Raw genomic sequence first — 16,643 nt, 5'->3', positions numbered from 1 at the left:
ATAAACTACCATCTCTAGCCACCTATAATAAACAAACAAACATTGTTTTTAATTTGCGGAGAATTTTAATGCTGATAAAGTAAATCCTATTGTATTTTCTTAAATAAATATAGAACAAAAATAAATAAACGTAACTGATATAAAAAGAGAACAGATATAAACACGAAGTTCAAGTTTCAAAAACAACGCAATTAATTTGAAAGCTATTGGGGAAGCTTCGAAAGAGGTATCTTAATGTAAACCTTGTAGGTAATCCATCAGGAAGGGCTTATCATCTGGAGCATAGGGCGTCAATGGTACGTCGTATGGTAGTGGAAAAGCAGGCACGCCATCGCGATTGTTGCCCAATGGAAAGGTGTCCTCGCCAGTCTGAAAAGCAAAGAGCACCAGTTACTATGAACTTTGATTTAACAAGCGCACCAAACCTACCACAAATCTGGGTAGGAATAGGACGCCAACCTCATAGTTGGCGATTCTCAGGCAGGGTTGAATATTCGAGTTCTTGTTGAAGGAGCCCCAGGCTGCCTTCGACAGATTGGCGGAGGTTAAAACGAACCAGTACACCGACTGCTCCTCCAGATTAAAGCGCGTATAGCTCTTGATGTGCGGCATGGCGCGCGAGCGATAACGATCGCTGGACTTCCACTGCTGCAGATAGTCCTTGAGCCAAGGCTGCTTATCGTTGGTGTTCTTGCCGTAGGGCAGGCAACCGCCGCCCAGCATGCCATCATGACTGCCCGAGACGTTTCCGAAACTGGGATAAATCATCTTGAAGGGCGGCATCTGGCGCAGTTTGCCCACAGGCGTGGAATCCTTCTTCAGACTGTTGACGAAATCCTGCTGAATCCAGGCTTGCACATTGGCTCCCAGGCTGCCGATGCTCGAGCTCTGGCAGATGACAGGTATGCGATCGTCGATGGGCGTCGCGTGCTTGGAGAGCAAGGAGCCCAAGCGAGCGTGACCCCACGGATGACCACGCACGCTGCTCTCGCGATGACCTCCGGGCACAGAGCCCAGAAAGAAAACGCTGTGGAGGGAAACAATTAAGAGTTTTACGCTACAATGATTTGGCTGTGTCCTACTTGATGGCACTGAAGTCGCTCTTGCGGATCCTTGCTATCCAAGGCTGCAACTGGCTTATCTTGTACTCCACCAAGTACAGCATAAGATCCTGTTTGAAGCCCGTCAGACTTTCGCCAGCGCCCGTATCCGCATCCTCCGGCAAAGCAGGCAGCTTGGGACTTATCCACAAGCCCTGCGTGCGGTTATGCCAATCGTCCTCGTACAGATTCGCCGTGGAGATGACCACCCGCATGGAGCCATCGCTGTAGCCGAGGAACATCATCTTGGTGTGCGAGGTGGCAAAGGGCGTGGGCATCCTGACACGAATGGCCGTCACCTGCGGCTTGAACTTGCCGATGCTAAGCAGATCCGGAGATTCGTCGCCGTAGAGCACCAAAAGGGGCTTGTCCCTGCAAGATGAGTGTTTGCATTACCAAGATGAGTAGTTATTAATCAGATATTACTAACAATATTCCTGCGAAATAGTAGTGACCCAGAAGCCAGCCAATGTCCACCATAAAGTTGATCTGAACGGTGCTCTCAATCTCGCCCAGACTCTCGTCCAGGATTTCCTGGAGCGTTATGCTCAATGGTTCCGAGTGCGTGGGCTTGGAGTCCGTAATTGCCGTGAGGAACATGTTATATGGAGCGGCTCGCTCCAGCTTTTTGGCCATACCGCCCTTTTCGATTACCACAGGAATATAATCCTTGATGTTCTTGGCATTCAGCTTTTGCTTTTTGGCCAGGTTTGAGGTGTCTTGGGAAGCAGCTGGCCTGGAGCTTGAGGATCCACTGGGCTTGGTATCTAAGGACCCTGAACTCGAGGATCCACTGGCAATCGGAGCAGTTACGTGTGGTTTTGAGCCCGAGGAATGGGCTTCCTTCTCCTTCTTGGCTGCTTCTTTAGGAAACAGTTTCTCCAGCAACTTCAACTGAGTGTGGATCATCTCGCTGGAGTACTTGGCTGGTATCTCGTAGTCTCCCGATCCCTTTCCCTTCTCATAGATGGCATCCACTAAATAAAGAGGCAAATATAATCTTGTGATCAATTTTATTGGAATTTACCTACGGTGGGCGTGGGAGAACTCGCCAAAATGAATGGGATTCTTTCTGTAGCACTTTTCGCCATAAGGACACTCCTTCATGTTGCTTAATATTTATTATTTGACAACAATAACAACAAAACAATTAACACAAATAAAATTTCGCAAATGCTATGCCAAAAAAACAAAGCGCGCTCAGCTGGCGATGGCAATTAATCGATTGCAAAAATACCGTTGGCCAATTGGAAATATCAAAAATTGTCATGACTTACTTGAATTTAATTTATTTAAAAAAGTTAATAATGTAAATATGGTTTAAACAATACAGTTTTCAGCCTCATATTAATAACATCGATGGCTTACAATATATTTAATTAAATTTGCAACTTGTCATCAATATTTTTCCTAACTAAATTATTAAAATGAAAACCAATTTTTAATTCAAATTGGAATTATTTAACGATTTTTTCGGGCAAAGCGATACTCAGAATAGTACATCTCTAGCCACGGCAAATGGTATGAAAGCTAGTATATTTCGCCAGTTATGGTCACACTGTTTTCAATGTGTGTTGTGTGTGTTGCATTTCGTGATAAACAATTTTGGAAAACAATTTACGCACATTTGCTGGGCGAAGAAGCAAACAAAATGTCGAAATAAACAACCAGCAAGTGCCTAAATCTACGCGTGAGTAGCATCCAGCCCGTTTGCACCAATTTTTGCCACAGGAAAATCGGTTTTATGTGCAGTTACGTTCGGGCGAAAGAGAAAGAGAAAAAATGTTTGCCTGTATTTGTGCTTTGATGCTGCTTCTTCTTCATCATAGCTGCGACCGCCACACATTTGTTGTTGTTGTTATTCTTGTTGTTTTAGTTATTATTGTTGTTGTGTTGGGGGCAAAAACAGAATTGGTTTTGTAGTTGTTTTTCTTTGCAGGGACGATCACCGTTGATTTCTTCCTATAAGAATATGCTGCAATATGTGTGTATTGTGTATGTATAAGTGCGTGCGCGCCATTAATTCAACCAAAAACAGCAAAAGAAAAAACAAAAAATAACGAAGAAAAAGTAGCATCACTTATAAATACACACAATAAAATTACATTTTTATTATGTTTTGAAAATACTTGAAATTCTTGTCTGAACATTTCCCTTCCAATTCCACTTGAGCCTCTGCCGCTGCCTCGGTCGGCGTCGCTGCCGCCAGCACAGGTGCGGAATTTCTCAATATTATTATACATTTCAAGTGCACCAAAACAAAAGCCAATAGAAATGCGCTGCACATTTGGGTGAATAATCGAATTAGAAAGGGAAGTTTGCTCTCTTTTCTCACCTTTATGACTCAGCTTCTGTGCTTAATATTGATAAGTTTGCTCTCCACTCTCTTGCTTTCAAACGGTAAATAATAAGCGGCGTCGCGGCGCTCGAATCTTATCAGAAGCGTTGTCGCCAGTGATGCCAAGCTCCAATTGGAAGCAAAAGGGGTGAACCAAAATTCGAAATTTGAGTAGTAAAAACAATGTACTCAAAATACTTAGTTTAGGTAGATAGTAATTCTAGGCTATGAATATTTTAGTAACTTTTCATTATTAAATTTGTGTGCACCAAGTGCACTTATCTACGCTACGCCGCTTTGGGTGCGCTTCTATTCGTTATCAGCGGGGGAGGAAAATGAGTGGGAACCGTGTGCAATGGAAATGGAAATGCAGTAGCAGTTGCAGTCAAAATAGCTACCAAGAAGTACAACCAAAAACCAAGCTTTTAAAGCAGGTATTTGAATTTTCAAATCATCTAGAAATATCCAAATTACCTTGAAGATATCCATCTTGTGGGTGGAAAGCCAAGCGCACATCACTGCACTTGCAGCCAAAGCTGTTCCTTTGTCGAATGCAACTGAAGCGAATCGCGACACAAGACGCGAATATTTGCAATGTGTGCACTCAATTCCACTTGGCGAACCGCTCGACATGTGGGTGGGTGGATTTGATTTTTCTAGTGGTTCTGATCTGGGTTCTCTTGGGTTTGCTTATATTCCATTTCTGCGGTTTGCTTCGCTGATTCAAGACAGTGAGCACTGGCTTCAGATGAATGGTGGTGTTTAACAGGTCCGTCAAAAAAAACCTTTCGTTCATGGTTAAAAATAATACTTCTATGTATAGACCCTTATAAAAACCTGAAGAGGCATTATGTTCTATGACGAGATAAGGATTCAAGTTAGATGTGACCAACTGTAGATTATAAACTAGAAATTATTTTATTAGCCTGAATCACTTTTAAAAATTTGCGACTAATCTGATTTGTGACTTGCATTCGTTATCTGCTGTGTGGTTTTCCAATCCCATTTTAGTTGTCGTGTTAATTCCCGGGGCAAGACCACAAATCATTTTGCGAAACGCCGCAAGAAGTTCTCAATAAGACTTATGGTTGGTCTGAAGTAACGCCCCCGATCTAAAGTTACTGGCACCCACACGGGGCAGTTGGGTTTGCCTTATGTTTAAAATGCTTTTCTAATTTATGTTGCATATTGTTTAGCTAGAAATTTACCTTTAACTTAGCGTCCCTCTCATTTTGATTGGCAATGCAAATTTGCCAGGCCGAAAATTAAGTGCGCAAAGTCAATATTTCAATTTGGGCATAAACCAACAGTGGGAAAAAGACACAAAATGCATATAGGCAATTTGCATACGACGGTGGTTGGCTGGCTGGTTGGTTGGTTTGTTGGTTGGTCCAAGTAACTGGTGATTTGGTGGTTCAGCCTACGCACCACAAAAAGTGGCAAATGCAGTCGCAAACTGAACGGCGGCCTCTTGAAATGAGCTTCGAACCGCTGCGATTTGCTTGCCAAATAATTATGTTATTAATTGGATTTATGCGCAGTTTGTGCAACATGCAACATGCAAATTTTCGTGTCAGTAACTCGGCGAAATTAATAAAAACCTAAATCAAATGTGATCAAGACATTACCAGCTCCCATTCCCCTTCAATTTATGACACAAGACTGCAGGGTATAATTTAATATTTGGTATTGAGTAATGGCTTCATTATTAATAAGATCAACTTAAAATATTGAATATTATTTTATTGAATATTTTACATTAGTTTTTGATGGTCATGTGATGTATAGTATATCCAGCAAACTTACTGCATTAATCTGGCAATGGCTTATCGCAGGAAACTAATTTTAGATCTATCGAAAGCGTGATTTACGCTTTTTGGTTTTGTATTCTTTTTTTTCGCTCAACAAGAGTCAGTGGGCGGCCCCTTGCTATTTTTTGATATCCATATAAATGTGTTATGCCCCCATCCGCTTGGTCCTCCTGCTTTTGATCTTCTTGTCGCGATAATCCGTTCGCGCAATGGTAATAAAACGCCAAACAAAACTCGGCAAAGCCCAACGACAAAAACCTAAAAATTGTCAACACGAATTTGAACTTATTTTTAGACCTCGTCGCAATAGGATTTCCTCTTTGATTGTCATAATGCCGGCAACAACTTTATTAAGAAGTACTCCAAAAGCTGATTCTTATCAATGGCTTGGTGGCTTTGGCTTTAAAAACTCGCAGCATTGGCTTTTAAATCAAAGATCAAAAGTGGTTGCTGCAGCGCAAATCCGAACTCTTAAATACTCTTTTCTGTAAAGTAATTAAATATTTTATGATAAAAGTATACAATTTGTACTTAGGCTTTTGGAACACTTAGTACAAATACAATAATGCGACTTACAAATGCTCTCATATGAATCTTTTCATAAACCAGTAATAATTTTAATAATAAGTAGCATTGTAGACCCTTGAACACTTCGTAAAAATATAAATTCCCCGCCCGACTCGCTCGTAACCCGTAAAAGTGCCACATTGAGGGCGCGAAATTGAGGCAAATGGCAGCTAAAAGAGACAAACTGCGCCAAAACTTATGAAAACGCAACTTTAAACTGCAATAAAGTGGGAAATTGCAGCGCATAAATCTCTGTCGCCGAACTGTCATGGCAATAGTTATGGATATAGTGTAGGGGGCGGGGGAAATGGGTCCGAGATGGGGCTACGAGTGGGGCTGGTGAGGCGGCGAAGTCATGCAACAGGCGGTGGAGCCAACACCCACGCAAAACGAGCTCGTCTTGAATGAAATTAGCCCGTAACTAGAGTTTACAGTTTGGCAGCTACTGGCAATGGCTGTGGGCCAGCTTGCATACCAAGTGCCCATTTGTCTTAGCCACACACAGTGAACTGTGGCCAAGACTGATTCCATATTCCGGCGCTGTTCCCGATCGGCGCTTCATTGCCCATATAATGCTAATAATTATTGCATTTAAAATCTAATAAATTTGTGCATTGACAACGCGGAGTTTGCTTCCAATGGGCAGAACCACCATTCCCATTCCCAGCCGCTCCTATTTTAATGGCGTAGATATCCATCAAAGGCTGGTTAGGTGGCGGGAAAGTTGTCTTACAACTAGTTGGATACTCATTGGTAGTTCTTCTATAATGCACTGTACGTTTAGGATTTGTTAAATATTTTAGTAGATCAAGTGCAGAGTTTAGAGGTTTGGTTAGGATTAGGTTCAAAGTCAGTAGCCAGAAATGAACACTGACTTGGTGGTGATCATCCAATCGTTGCATCTTGTTGAATCCCCACCAGCTACGGTGGGCTATTGCGCTGCCTCCTGGCGATCGTCTCTAGTGGATCGCCGTCCAGCTTTTGACCATAATTGTGGTACTTGTCATTGTGTGTGTCGCATTGCCAACATTTAAGTACATACAGACTGCCCCCGTGCGTGTTAAATACATGTAATTAGCCATGTTTGTGCCATTTAATCCACTCGATTGTGGACTTCTCCGCCCCAAACTCCCTGCTTTTTTGCTTGGTCGCGCGGCGACGCTTTTCTAAGAATTCTTTTACGTTTTGTTTTGGCGCACGCATTAGGCGCCACACTGAAGCAGCACGTTTAACCCGCAGGACAGGCGGAAGGGTTAAGAGTCGGCGGGGAGGGGCAGGGGGAGCCATCTCGGAAACTGTGGCGCATACTCCACATATTTATGGCTATTTAAGCGAACCGAACGAATCGTGGATGCCGATGACGATGACGAACTTGCTGCTGCTGCTGCAGTTGCAGTTGCTCTGCTGCACGTTGCACTTTAGGACCTTTTCTGCTCCACAGACGAGCTCAGCAGAATAGTGATGAGGGATTTTAGGTAAATATTCCAAGTGCATATATGAATTTACTACAAGTTTCTTAAGCAGATTCATTGAAGATAAAATACAAAATGTAAATGGAGGTAGTTCTCTTTAGTTGCAGTAATTTTGTTTGTTTTGCGCTGTATTTAATTGAAAGACACCCATCATTTTGGCCGCAAGTGTTGCTCCTGATTCCTGCCACTGCTGCTGTGGTCCGGCAGTCATTGGCATTGATTGGCAGTTGAACACGCAACAATTGTTGCATGTTTAGGCGTCGGCAGTGACGGTGAGACGACAACAACAACAACAACTCATCGATGCAACAATGCAACTGGGAAACAGTGCAACAATACTGTGGCAACAAAGGAACAAACAAACATGACAACAAAGCTGAAGACTTCAGCTACTGGCAGTTGACTTTTGTCACATGTTTAGCGAGGTTTAATTGGCATCGAAATTTGTCCTCTTCTATTAGAAGAGCTGCCATTCTATTTGATGTTAGGATAGAGTAGAAAAAAGAGAGGTGTCATCATTTAGTTAAAATATTAGTTTATACTAGTAGAAAGTTATTTAAAGGAAATGCAGTTTCTCATTCATAGTGTTATGTCTTACTTCTATTAATGATTAGTTTAGTTTGTTTCATATATTTGCATACTCACAAGGTGTGCTTCGTCACTACGCACATGTTCGCCAACAGAGAAGCAATTCAAGTTGCATACTAGTCATAAATGTGCCTTTATGTTTATAAACCTTTACGTCATGAAGCAAAGTAAATGTTGCAACAGGATCCTATTTATTTGAAAGTAGTGTAGACCACCCACCAGCGACTGTGAATTTTTTTGTATTTTGCGGAAAAGCGTGGTGGTGTCCCCATGTTGACAGCTCAATTACTCACATGACAAAGCCTCTGCGTGGCCCCCTGCAATTATCGCGGCAATTATTTGCAATTAGAATTGAGTTAATTTACTTAAAAAAGGATTTTCTGCTTGCCTGCGCATTTTTTTACCCCTTGACGTTTGCACTTTGGCACGTGTGTGTGTGTTTTGAGTTTTCCGCTCTTGTGCAATTTGCGTGCATAAATTTTTATTGCTTCAAAGGGACTACATAATTATTTTGTTATTTTTTTCGTGGTTTTCACTTCTGCTTTCGAGGGGGAGCGCGTTTCATTACTATTTCGATTTCACTGCGACTGTGTAATGCTACCCATGTTGGCAATAAGTTCGCGTTTAGTAGTGTTAAACACGCAATAAAAACGGAGGGAGTTGCGATCGCACATAAACATGCCCGCATTCTCAGCACCCGCACAGTCCGGGTCAAGACAATAGGTTTGCTGCACCTAACTTCAAAAGGTTTGGTAACGAAACTATCTAAACTACAAATCAAGTTTCGTGCATAGGCTTAGGGAACTAGTTGTTTGCCTCCTTGCGTTCCCTATCAAATAGTTGGCAGTGCATCCGCGAGGAGAATTTCGTTGTGTTCCCGGTTATTTTCGTATCGAAAACACTCTGCCAGCGGCGGCTCCATCGAATTTTAGGTTCAATTACGCGCCGGTCCCACGCACGAAAAAATTCGTTGACGCTGCCTTCTCCCAAATGCCTCCCCTGACAGTCCCTTTCCCCATTTTTGTGTTGTGGTTGCGGTGGGGTGTTTACAGTTTGATTGTGACTGTGGCTGTGGGTTGACGCCACCACCTCCACCACCAAAGGCCATGCACTGCAAACAAATCGGTGTGCATCTAAAAATAGTGCACAGCAATGTCTTTAACTCGGAAAAGAGTGAAGTACAAGTTATTATTCGCTGACATGACTACACAGTACTCAAGAGTGTTAGCCTACTTGCTTAAGTAAAATTGTTAATAGAATTGCTAATGTTACATACTTTTCTCGCTGTGTGCTCGGCTGCACACAGACACGTTCGCGCTCACGTGCAGGCGCCCCAACTGCAGATAGGGCATTTGATTTGTTTAAAACAAAACTTTCAGTGCCCGCGTAGTAGTGGTGTGCACTTGGCGGCCCGCACACACACTGAGACAAAATTACGAGCACAGGAGCGCGAATACGTCACGCGGCGGTCTTGGGAAATCAGGGCTGCGGAATAGCTGCTGATAAAGTGGTGATTAACTGGGCACTAATACACTAGAAAAGCGAAAAGTAGACTTTCATTATAATACTTGTAATATGCGAGTTAAACAAGGTAGGATTTTAGGTTTGTGCTTTTAGAATTTGTACATCTTTTCATTTTAAATAAATTCAATTAAGTATTAAGTATTTTCTGTAAGGTTGGAAGATTAGGGAAAAGTGATATACCTTTATATAAACCTGGAAACTTAGTTTCGTTTGGTTACCTTAAACTGTTATTAACTTAAGATACTTTAGGGTGGGCCTGCTACTTCGCATCCCTGGCGAACTCACACAGATACGCCATACGAATGCAGTTTGGGCTGCGTTCAGTTCGTCACTTACTCAGCCAGTCAGTCAGTTCGTCAGTCAGTCAGTTCGTCAGTCAGTCAGTTCGTCAGTCAGTCAACACTCGGCGCACTCAGTTTGGTGGGCAACTCGTTCGGCATTCGTTGTCGATCGGTTGTGTCGTGCAGTTGACTTCTGATTCGCGCTCGCTGCCATTTCCACTGGGCACTTTGCGTAATTTGCGGCTGAAATAAGAAATAAAACACGGCGAACGGCTTTAATACATTAAGTTATCATGAAAAGATAACGATTGAATCAAAACTCGCATCGGAAATGTAACTGCTGAAGAAAGCGTGAATCCCCGATCGTCGTGGAGGGTCGCATTTGCGATTTGCATACGAATAAAATAACATTTTGATGCTGATTTCGATTCGCGCGCGCTCGTGTGTGTGTGTGTGTGTGCGTGTGTGTGCGTGCAATAAAAATAAATAAAATAATATCTGCAATCTCAACATCATCATCATGTGTACGTTCTTAGTTCTTAGTTTTTAGCTCGTAGCTCGTATCTCGTAGTTGTCGGTTGGCTCGAGTTGCTCGATTTTTGAGTTTTCCTCAAATCAAATCGAAACTTTGGCCGTTCTGGCCGCCTGTTTGGTTTGGTCTTTATCTCAGCGTTTTCGTGTGTGCATTGTTTGTTTATTTTTAAACATGGGTCCAAGTCCCTATTTTCTCTCTCTCTGATCGTTTTTTCTGTTTTTTCTGTATTGTGGCACTACTTGTACTACCCTTTACCACGCTTTTTGCCCGCTTCCAATGGCAGCGGAAGTGCTTCTGTACTTCGGTATCTCTGTACCTCAGTAACTTTGTATCTCAGTACCCATCCACCTTGATTTCTACCTGGCTCCCATGATTTACGCCTTATTGTCACTGGCGCATTTATGATTGATTATCGATTGGAATGGTATGATACGCATGCGCGAATGCGTGCCTGCCATAAAAGTGCCTCAAAGTCCTCGCTCCTCCGCTCCTCCATGTGAGTTATGATCGGCGTATCCCTGACTAGCGCTGCACTGAAAATAAACTAGCGATAGTTGGTATTACTTACCAGCATATTGTACAAATCCCATTTGATAGGCAATCCTTTAAAGTAGCTCCTACAAGTAAACTATAACTAACTATAAATCATCAGCACAATGGAATTTGATCTATAGTAATGAAGGACTTTTCTTCGAGTGCGGATTTCTTGGAACCAGACAGAAGACTGGGCCACTTTTGGGTGGGGCAAAAGGCAGGAAAACGAGGGAAGAGGGATGGAGTTGGATACGTGATCTGAGCTCGAGTAATATGTAATTGCAAATTACGATTATTGATCTTTAATTGATTAGGGGAATGTCCCATGCGTGCAAGAACCATATGACAATGGCTCATAAATGGCTTATCAATATGTTAAATTTATATCTAGTATCGTTTAACTCAAGTCAAAACAAGAAAAACCTTTAAGTGGCTTAAGAAAGCCAACTTTGTTACTAAGAATACAAGCAAATCCCTCAATAAACATGATAAATATGTTGAATATGTTGTTATGGTCATGCAAATAGAGTTTTTATGCAATTCCTGCGAATTAGTGGTGGGGAGCTGCCCTCCTTTGAAAACCGACTGATTATGGGAACCCCACCTGCAATCAGCCGTGTGTCAAGCTTTGCACAGAGAAGCCGGGGGCATTATCCAAATTTGTATGCCTGCCCCACAATCAATCGAATTCCAATGGAGCACCACCATTGCCAACTAAAAACACACTACTCCATCCAGTCAGCTGGGCAAATACGCAGAGTTCTCTATCTGAAGTGACCCTCTTGATAAGTCTGCCCGCCAAGTGTCACTCCGTTTGTATCCGGAGTTCCTGAAAAGAAGGGACCATGTGAACCGATTGTCCGAAATAAGTTGGGATTCGAAATAGGTGCGCTTACATAATTTATGTTTAATTTTGGGATTAGTTATAGGGAACGAGTGCCTTTTGTGATAAGCTCCTGATTGTTTGTTTTAGAAGAGATCCTTAAGCTACAAAGTAGTTGTGTGAATTGTAAATATCAGTAACTAATTAATTTTTGTAGTGTAAAGCTAAAGCTGGAGCATTTTTGGTGCAATATATCTACCGCCTGAGGCTCTGGTTGACTTTGGGCAGTTAGAAAAGTGGGTGCCCCGTTGACCACGCCCCCTTCCATGGGCGACAACATAAAATTGTCAATGCGGCAATAAAAAAAAAAAAGAAAATAAAAACAAAGTACGAAATCGCCGGCAACGCCCCAAAGTATTAGGCCTGAGTTGAGCGAGAAAATGGAAATTAATTCACGCAACGGCTAATTTGGCCAGAAAAATGCGCCAGTTGGTCTGTCGGCCCAATCGAGAGGTGTTTGCTTGTTGTCCAAGTGTTGCACTTGTTGATTTATCGCCGGCATTTAATTGCTTTTGAAATTGGATTTACCAGCCCAGTTAGGTTGCCGCAAAAAAAAAAATAAATGGGTGGTTTGGTGGCTTGGTGGCTCGCCTTGTGTGGCTTGGCGATTTTTGCTCCAGCCTGCACAAATTAATTGCTACTACAAATTTTGATTCAATTAGGTTTTGTCACTTTTAAATTTAATCAAACATTTTCTGACACCTTGAGGAAAAATGCGAGATTGAGTCCAACGCACAGCGGCAAAGACAGCTAACTCGAGTCACTTGGTCAGCACACTTGGGGAGAAGTTCCTCAGAAATGCTGTTAACATTGAAATGTCATAATTCAAATGGAATTGTTGTCTTTGTTGGGAAAATTCCGGGGGGACGGTGAAAAAAAAGGGGGGAATATCCACAATTGTGGCGCTGACAAGTTGAACACCATTTGGTTATCATTTGCGCTAATTATGAGATGCAGTTCTCGCCACTCGGTTTAGATATAACTGCAATACAGTGAGGCCTAGCTAAATACAATTACTCCAATCTAATGATTTATTTGTTGACCTCCGAGTTTTTTTTCTGTTGATTACTCAATTATTTAATGTCGATTTTCTAAGAATCGATAAGGCAAGCAGAAAATCAGCACCTGAAACTATTATCTTTGCGCCATAAATTTAACTTAGACCCATTCCAATTGTTGTTTCAAAAATTAGTAATATTTCCGGCTGCTTTTAAAAGCGTATACCAGTGAAAACTCTTCGCTCTGCTAAACTTAGTGGTTTTTTAGAATAAGAATTCAAAGAACTGCCAGCCACCAAAAATCCCCCCTGACAATAGAAACGTTTCACAATTGACGTCAGCTGCGATTGAATGTGAACAATAACCATATTTAATAGATAAAAATAAGTTTCCAACGAAATCGGGTTTCGATTAATCAGCTAGCTGGTTAACTGAGGCAATAATAGCCATCATTCTCAATGAGAAAATGTTGCAGGCAATTTGCATGCAATTGGACGCCAACATCGAAAGTGGGAGGAGTCCGTTCATGACAGGAACCTCCCAACGACTTCATTCACAAGCCAAAAACACGATGTATTGCCAGGCCGCCAGGCCCCATGGATGTTCACTCCTCCTCCGATTTCTGCTGGGCACTTGGCCAAGCGGGTAAATACACTGGAAGAAAAAGGGTCAACTTAATTGGTATCTACCCTTTTAAAGCTCTTTTTGAACAGATCAAAGCTCGTTGCTTTCAGAGTGTCTTTCGGTCACGAAGTGCGACCTCAAGTTAAGCTTCGTCTTATTTCTCTCTGTGCATTCGCATTTTGCATGCGTTGTGTGGTGGGCGTTGCTGAGACAATCTAAGCTCGATGATGAATGCATGCAAATCCATTTGTATTTATTATTTATATTAGCTTTTTCTTGCTCTTTTCACAGACTATCCGCCCGCTGATAGTTATACCGGTTATCGGGTGACTCCACCCCAAATCAACGGCACCAGCAGCAGCAGCATCATAAGCAGCAACAACAACAATAACAGCCACCACATTAACAATAACAATAACCACATCTGCAGCAGTGGCAGCAGCAGCAGCAACAACAACCACAGCTTGACGACACCAATCAGCGGCAGCAGCAGAATGGACACCGACGATGTGGAATCGAACACCAGCAGTGCGATGTCCACGCTGGGCTCGCTATTCTCATTCACATCGCCGGCGGTGAAGAAGCTGCTGGGCTGGAAGCAGGGCGACGAGGAGGAGAAGTGGGCGGAGAAGGCCGTCGACAGTCTGGTGAAGAAGCTGAAGAAGCGCAAGGGCGCCATCGAGGAGCTGGAGCGGGCGCTCTCCTGTCCCGGCCAGCCCTCAAAGTGTGTCACCATTCCACGCTCGCTGGACGGACGATTACAGGTGGGTACCACGCCACATCGCCAGCTGTCTATCTGCGATTACTAACTCTTATTACTTATCTTTCAGGTCTCCCATCGCAAGGGTCTGCCGCATGTGATCTACTGCCGCGTGTGGCGCTGGCCCGATCTGCAGTCGCACCACGAACTGAAGCCACTCGAGCTGTGCCAGTATCCGTTTAGCGCCAAGCAGAAGGAGGTGTGCATCAATCCGTACCACTATAAGCGCGTGGAGAGTCCGGTGCTGCCGCCAGTACTCGTTCCTCGCCACTCGGAATTCGCGCCGGGTCACTCGATGCTGCAGTTCAACCATGTGGCCGAGCCCAGTATGCCGCACAACGTGAGCTACTCGAACAGTGGATTCAACTCGCACAGCTTGAGCACCAGCAACACATCGGTGGGCAGTCCGAGTTCCGTGAACTCCAATCCCAATTCGCCCTACGACAGCTTGGCGGGAACACCGCCGCCCGCCTACAGTCCCTCGGAGGACGGCAACTCTAACAATCCGAATGACGGTGGCCAGCTGCTGGATGCTCAAATGGGCGATGTCGCCCAGGTTAGCTACTCGGAGCCCGCCTTCTGGGCGTCGATAGCCTACTACGAGCTGAACTGCCGGGTGGGCGAGGTGTTCCACTGCAACAATAACTCCGTGATCGTCGACGGTTTCACGAATCCTTCCAACAACTCGGACCGCTGCTGCCTCGGCCAGCTGAGCAATGTGAACAGGAACAGCACCATCGAGAACACACGCCGTCATATAGGTGGGTAGTTTTACCAGTTCATTGATTTCACGTAGCTTTGAATTAGGTCAGCTAAATTAAGCGATTCACAGAGATTTCCCATCAGCAACTATCTTCAAGTGGTTAATAACTCAGCTAGATTACACTTAAGTATGCTTAAATTAGAAAACGAATAGTGCTTATCAGTTATTAAAATAGGCATAAGAGAGCAGAAAGCAATGAACTTGAAGAATCTTGCTAGCAACCTTTAACACTAACAAATGTTTCTCCTTCCGCAGGCAAGGGCGTTCATTTATACTATGTGACCGGCGAGGTCTACGCTGAGTGCCTGTCCGACTCCGCCATTTTCGTGCAGTCGCGCAACTGCAACTACCACCACGGATTCCATCCGAGCACCGTGTGCAAAATACCGCCGGGCTGCTCGCTGAAGATCTTCAACAACCAGGAATTTGCTCAGCTGCTGTCGCAGTCGGTGAACAATGGATTCGAGGCCGTCTACGAGCTAACGAAGATGTGCACGATCCGGATGTCGTTCGTGAAGGGCTGGGGGGCGGAGTATCATCGCCAGGACGTGACCTCGACGCCCTGTTGGATCGAAATCCATCTGCATGGCCCGCTTCAGTGGCTGGACAAGGTGCTCACCCAAATGGGCTCGCCGCATAATGCAATTAGTTCGGTATCCTAAGCTTAAGACGAGGCGCAAGTCCTCAGTGTAGACGGAAAAGAAAGAATACAAAACCAGTAGCTAAATGAGTGCGTGTGAGTGAAAGCTAAGTGTGAAAAGACGTAGAGAACACAGGACAATGGAGGGAGTATAGATCTGTGCCTGAGAATGAGATACGCAACTGATATATGCCACTCAGCTGCAGATTTATATAGATGTACGCAAGCTACTCCAACACCCGCCCTTTGCCCATATTTTATAGTTTATCGTATGATTTTCTATGCGAATGTCATTCCTAACGCTAAAACAGAGTAATGAAAGAGGACAGCGAGCTAAGAAACCAATTACAAAATGGTATAACTATTTACAATGATCTACATGCTATAATATTAATGATCTATGCCCATTGGCAAACAGTTCTTGTTCAAGTCTATTTCAAGTGCTAATTATGTGTCATTGCAAAACTGCTTTAAATATAAAAAAAAAACAAAAAACACATTTAATTAATCCTACCAACTTTTATTACATAAGGACAAGAAATTTACATAGGGATATGAAAACACTTATTGCAATACATTTCTTAAAATGATTTTGAAAAACCCTAGCTTATGTTTTACTCTTCTCATTTGCGGTTTGTCTTTGATCAACGAATTCAATGTTCAATATAGTTGATTTAAATATATGGTTTAACTAATTTTAAGTTACAAACAAATCGAAAACATCAAACAAGTAAAGATACCAGCGAAATTTAAGAATGGAAAAATCGCTACTGAATCAATACATTTTTCCAAACAATATGATCTTTTGTTATCTTAAGTAAAAATAATATTGTTTAGACCACGAGAAAATTGCCTTTTTATATAAAAATATACATGTATAATTTTACTCTAGTTTTCGTAAGCTTATGATTTTCTCTTATTTTGTTTTCGATTACATTTTTTGTGCGCAGAAAAATAAGTAGACGATAATAAAAAACACAAACGAAATGCTTACTTCCTAAATAAAAAACTGTTTTTGACTCTTGAGTTCTTTTATTACTTTTTTTTTCTATCGGATGTGTGCAAATCCTCTCAAATTTAAATAAGATATAAAAACTAAAACTATGGAATGTAAAAATAGCTGTATATTAGAGGCTTGGGCGAAACACGGCCTTACTTAAAAACAAACAAAAAAACTAATGTAATATTTGTGCCTGTTCGATATTCCACGTGGGCCTTTGATGTT

At 42.8% G+C, this 16,643-nt stretch overlaps 2 protein-coding genes across 2 annotated transcripts; one reads left to right on the top strand and one right to left on the bottom strand.

Moving 5' to 3' along the window:
- Positions 1-45: 45 nt before the first annotated feature.
- On the bottom strand, positions 46-2,326 carry LOC120458486 (probable tyrosyl-DNA phosphodiesterase). The gene is made up of 5 exons (XM_039646147.2): positions 2,132-2,326; positions 1,531-2,077; positions 1,083-1,472; positions 430-1,027; positions 46-369 (listed from the first exon to the last, which is right to left on the bottom strand). The coding sequence occupies exons 1-5, from the start codon at positions 2,205-2,207 to the stop codon at positions 232-234; spliced, it is 1,749 nt and encodes a 582-aa protein (XP_039502081.2). The 5' UTR covers positions 2,208-2,326; the 3' UTR covers positions 46-231.
- Positions 2,327-2,633: 307 nt separating this feature from the next.
- LOC120453485 (protein mothers against dpp) lies at positions 2,634-16,296 on the top strand. Its single transcript, XM_039638224.2, has 4 exons — positions 2,634-2,790; positions 13,547-14,019; positions 14,086-14,776; positions 15,034-16,296. The coding sequence occupies exons 2-4, from the start codon at positions 13,750-13,752 to the stop codon at positions 15,438-15,440; spliced, it is 1,368 nt and encodes a 455-aa protein (XP_039494158.1). The 5' UTR covers positions 2,634-2,790; positions 13,547-13,749; the 3' UTR covers positions 15,441-16,296.
- The last annotated feature ends 347 nt before the right edge of the window (positions 16,297-16,643 follow it).

Source organism: Drosophila santomea, chromosome 2L (assembly GCF_016746245.2).
Source record: "Drosophila santomea strain STO CAGO 1482 chromosome 2L, Prin_Dsan_1.1, whole genome shotgun sequence".
Classification (NCBI taxonomy): Eukaryota; Metazoa; Arthropoda; class Insecta; order Diptera; family Drosophilidae; genus Drosophila; species Drosophila santomea.
Note: the sequence above shows the minus strand (reverse complement) of the source record. Positions and strands in the feature narration are given on the sequence as shown.

Coding starts and splice junctions, on each gene's coding strand:
- LOC120458486 (XM_039646147.2), bottom strand. CDS start 2,207: ATGAAGGAGTGTCCTTATGGCGAAAAGTGCTACAGAAAGAATCCCATT. Junction 2,078..2,131: donor CGAGTTCTCCCACGCCCACC/GTAGGTAAATTC, acceptor CTCTTTATTTAG/TGGATGCCATCTATGAGAAG. Junction 1,473..1,530: donor TACTATTTCGCAGGAATATT/GTTAGTAATATC, acceptor CTCATCTTGCAG/GGACAAGCCCCTTTTGGTGC.
- LOC120453485 (XM_039638224.2), top strand. CDS start 13,750: ATGGACACCGACGATGTGGAATCGAACACCAGCAGTGCGATGTCCACG. Junction 14,020..14,085: donor CGCTGGACGGACGATTACAG/GTGGGTACCACG, acceptor CTTATCTTTCAG/GTCTCCCATCGCAAGGGTCT. Junction 14,777..15,033: donor GAACACACGCCGTCATATAG/GTGGGTAGTTTT, acceptor CTCCTTCCGCAG/GCAAGGGCGTTCATTTATAC.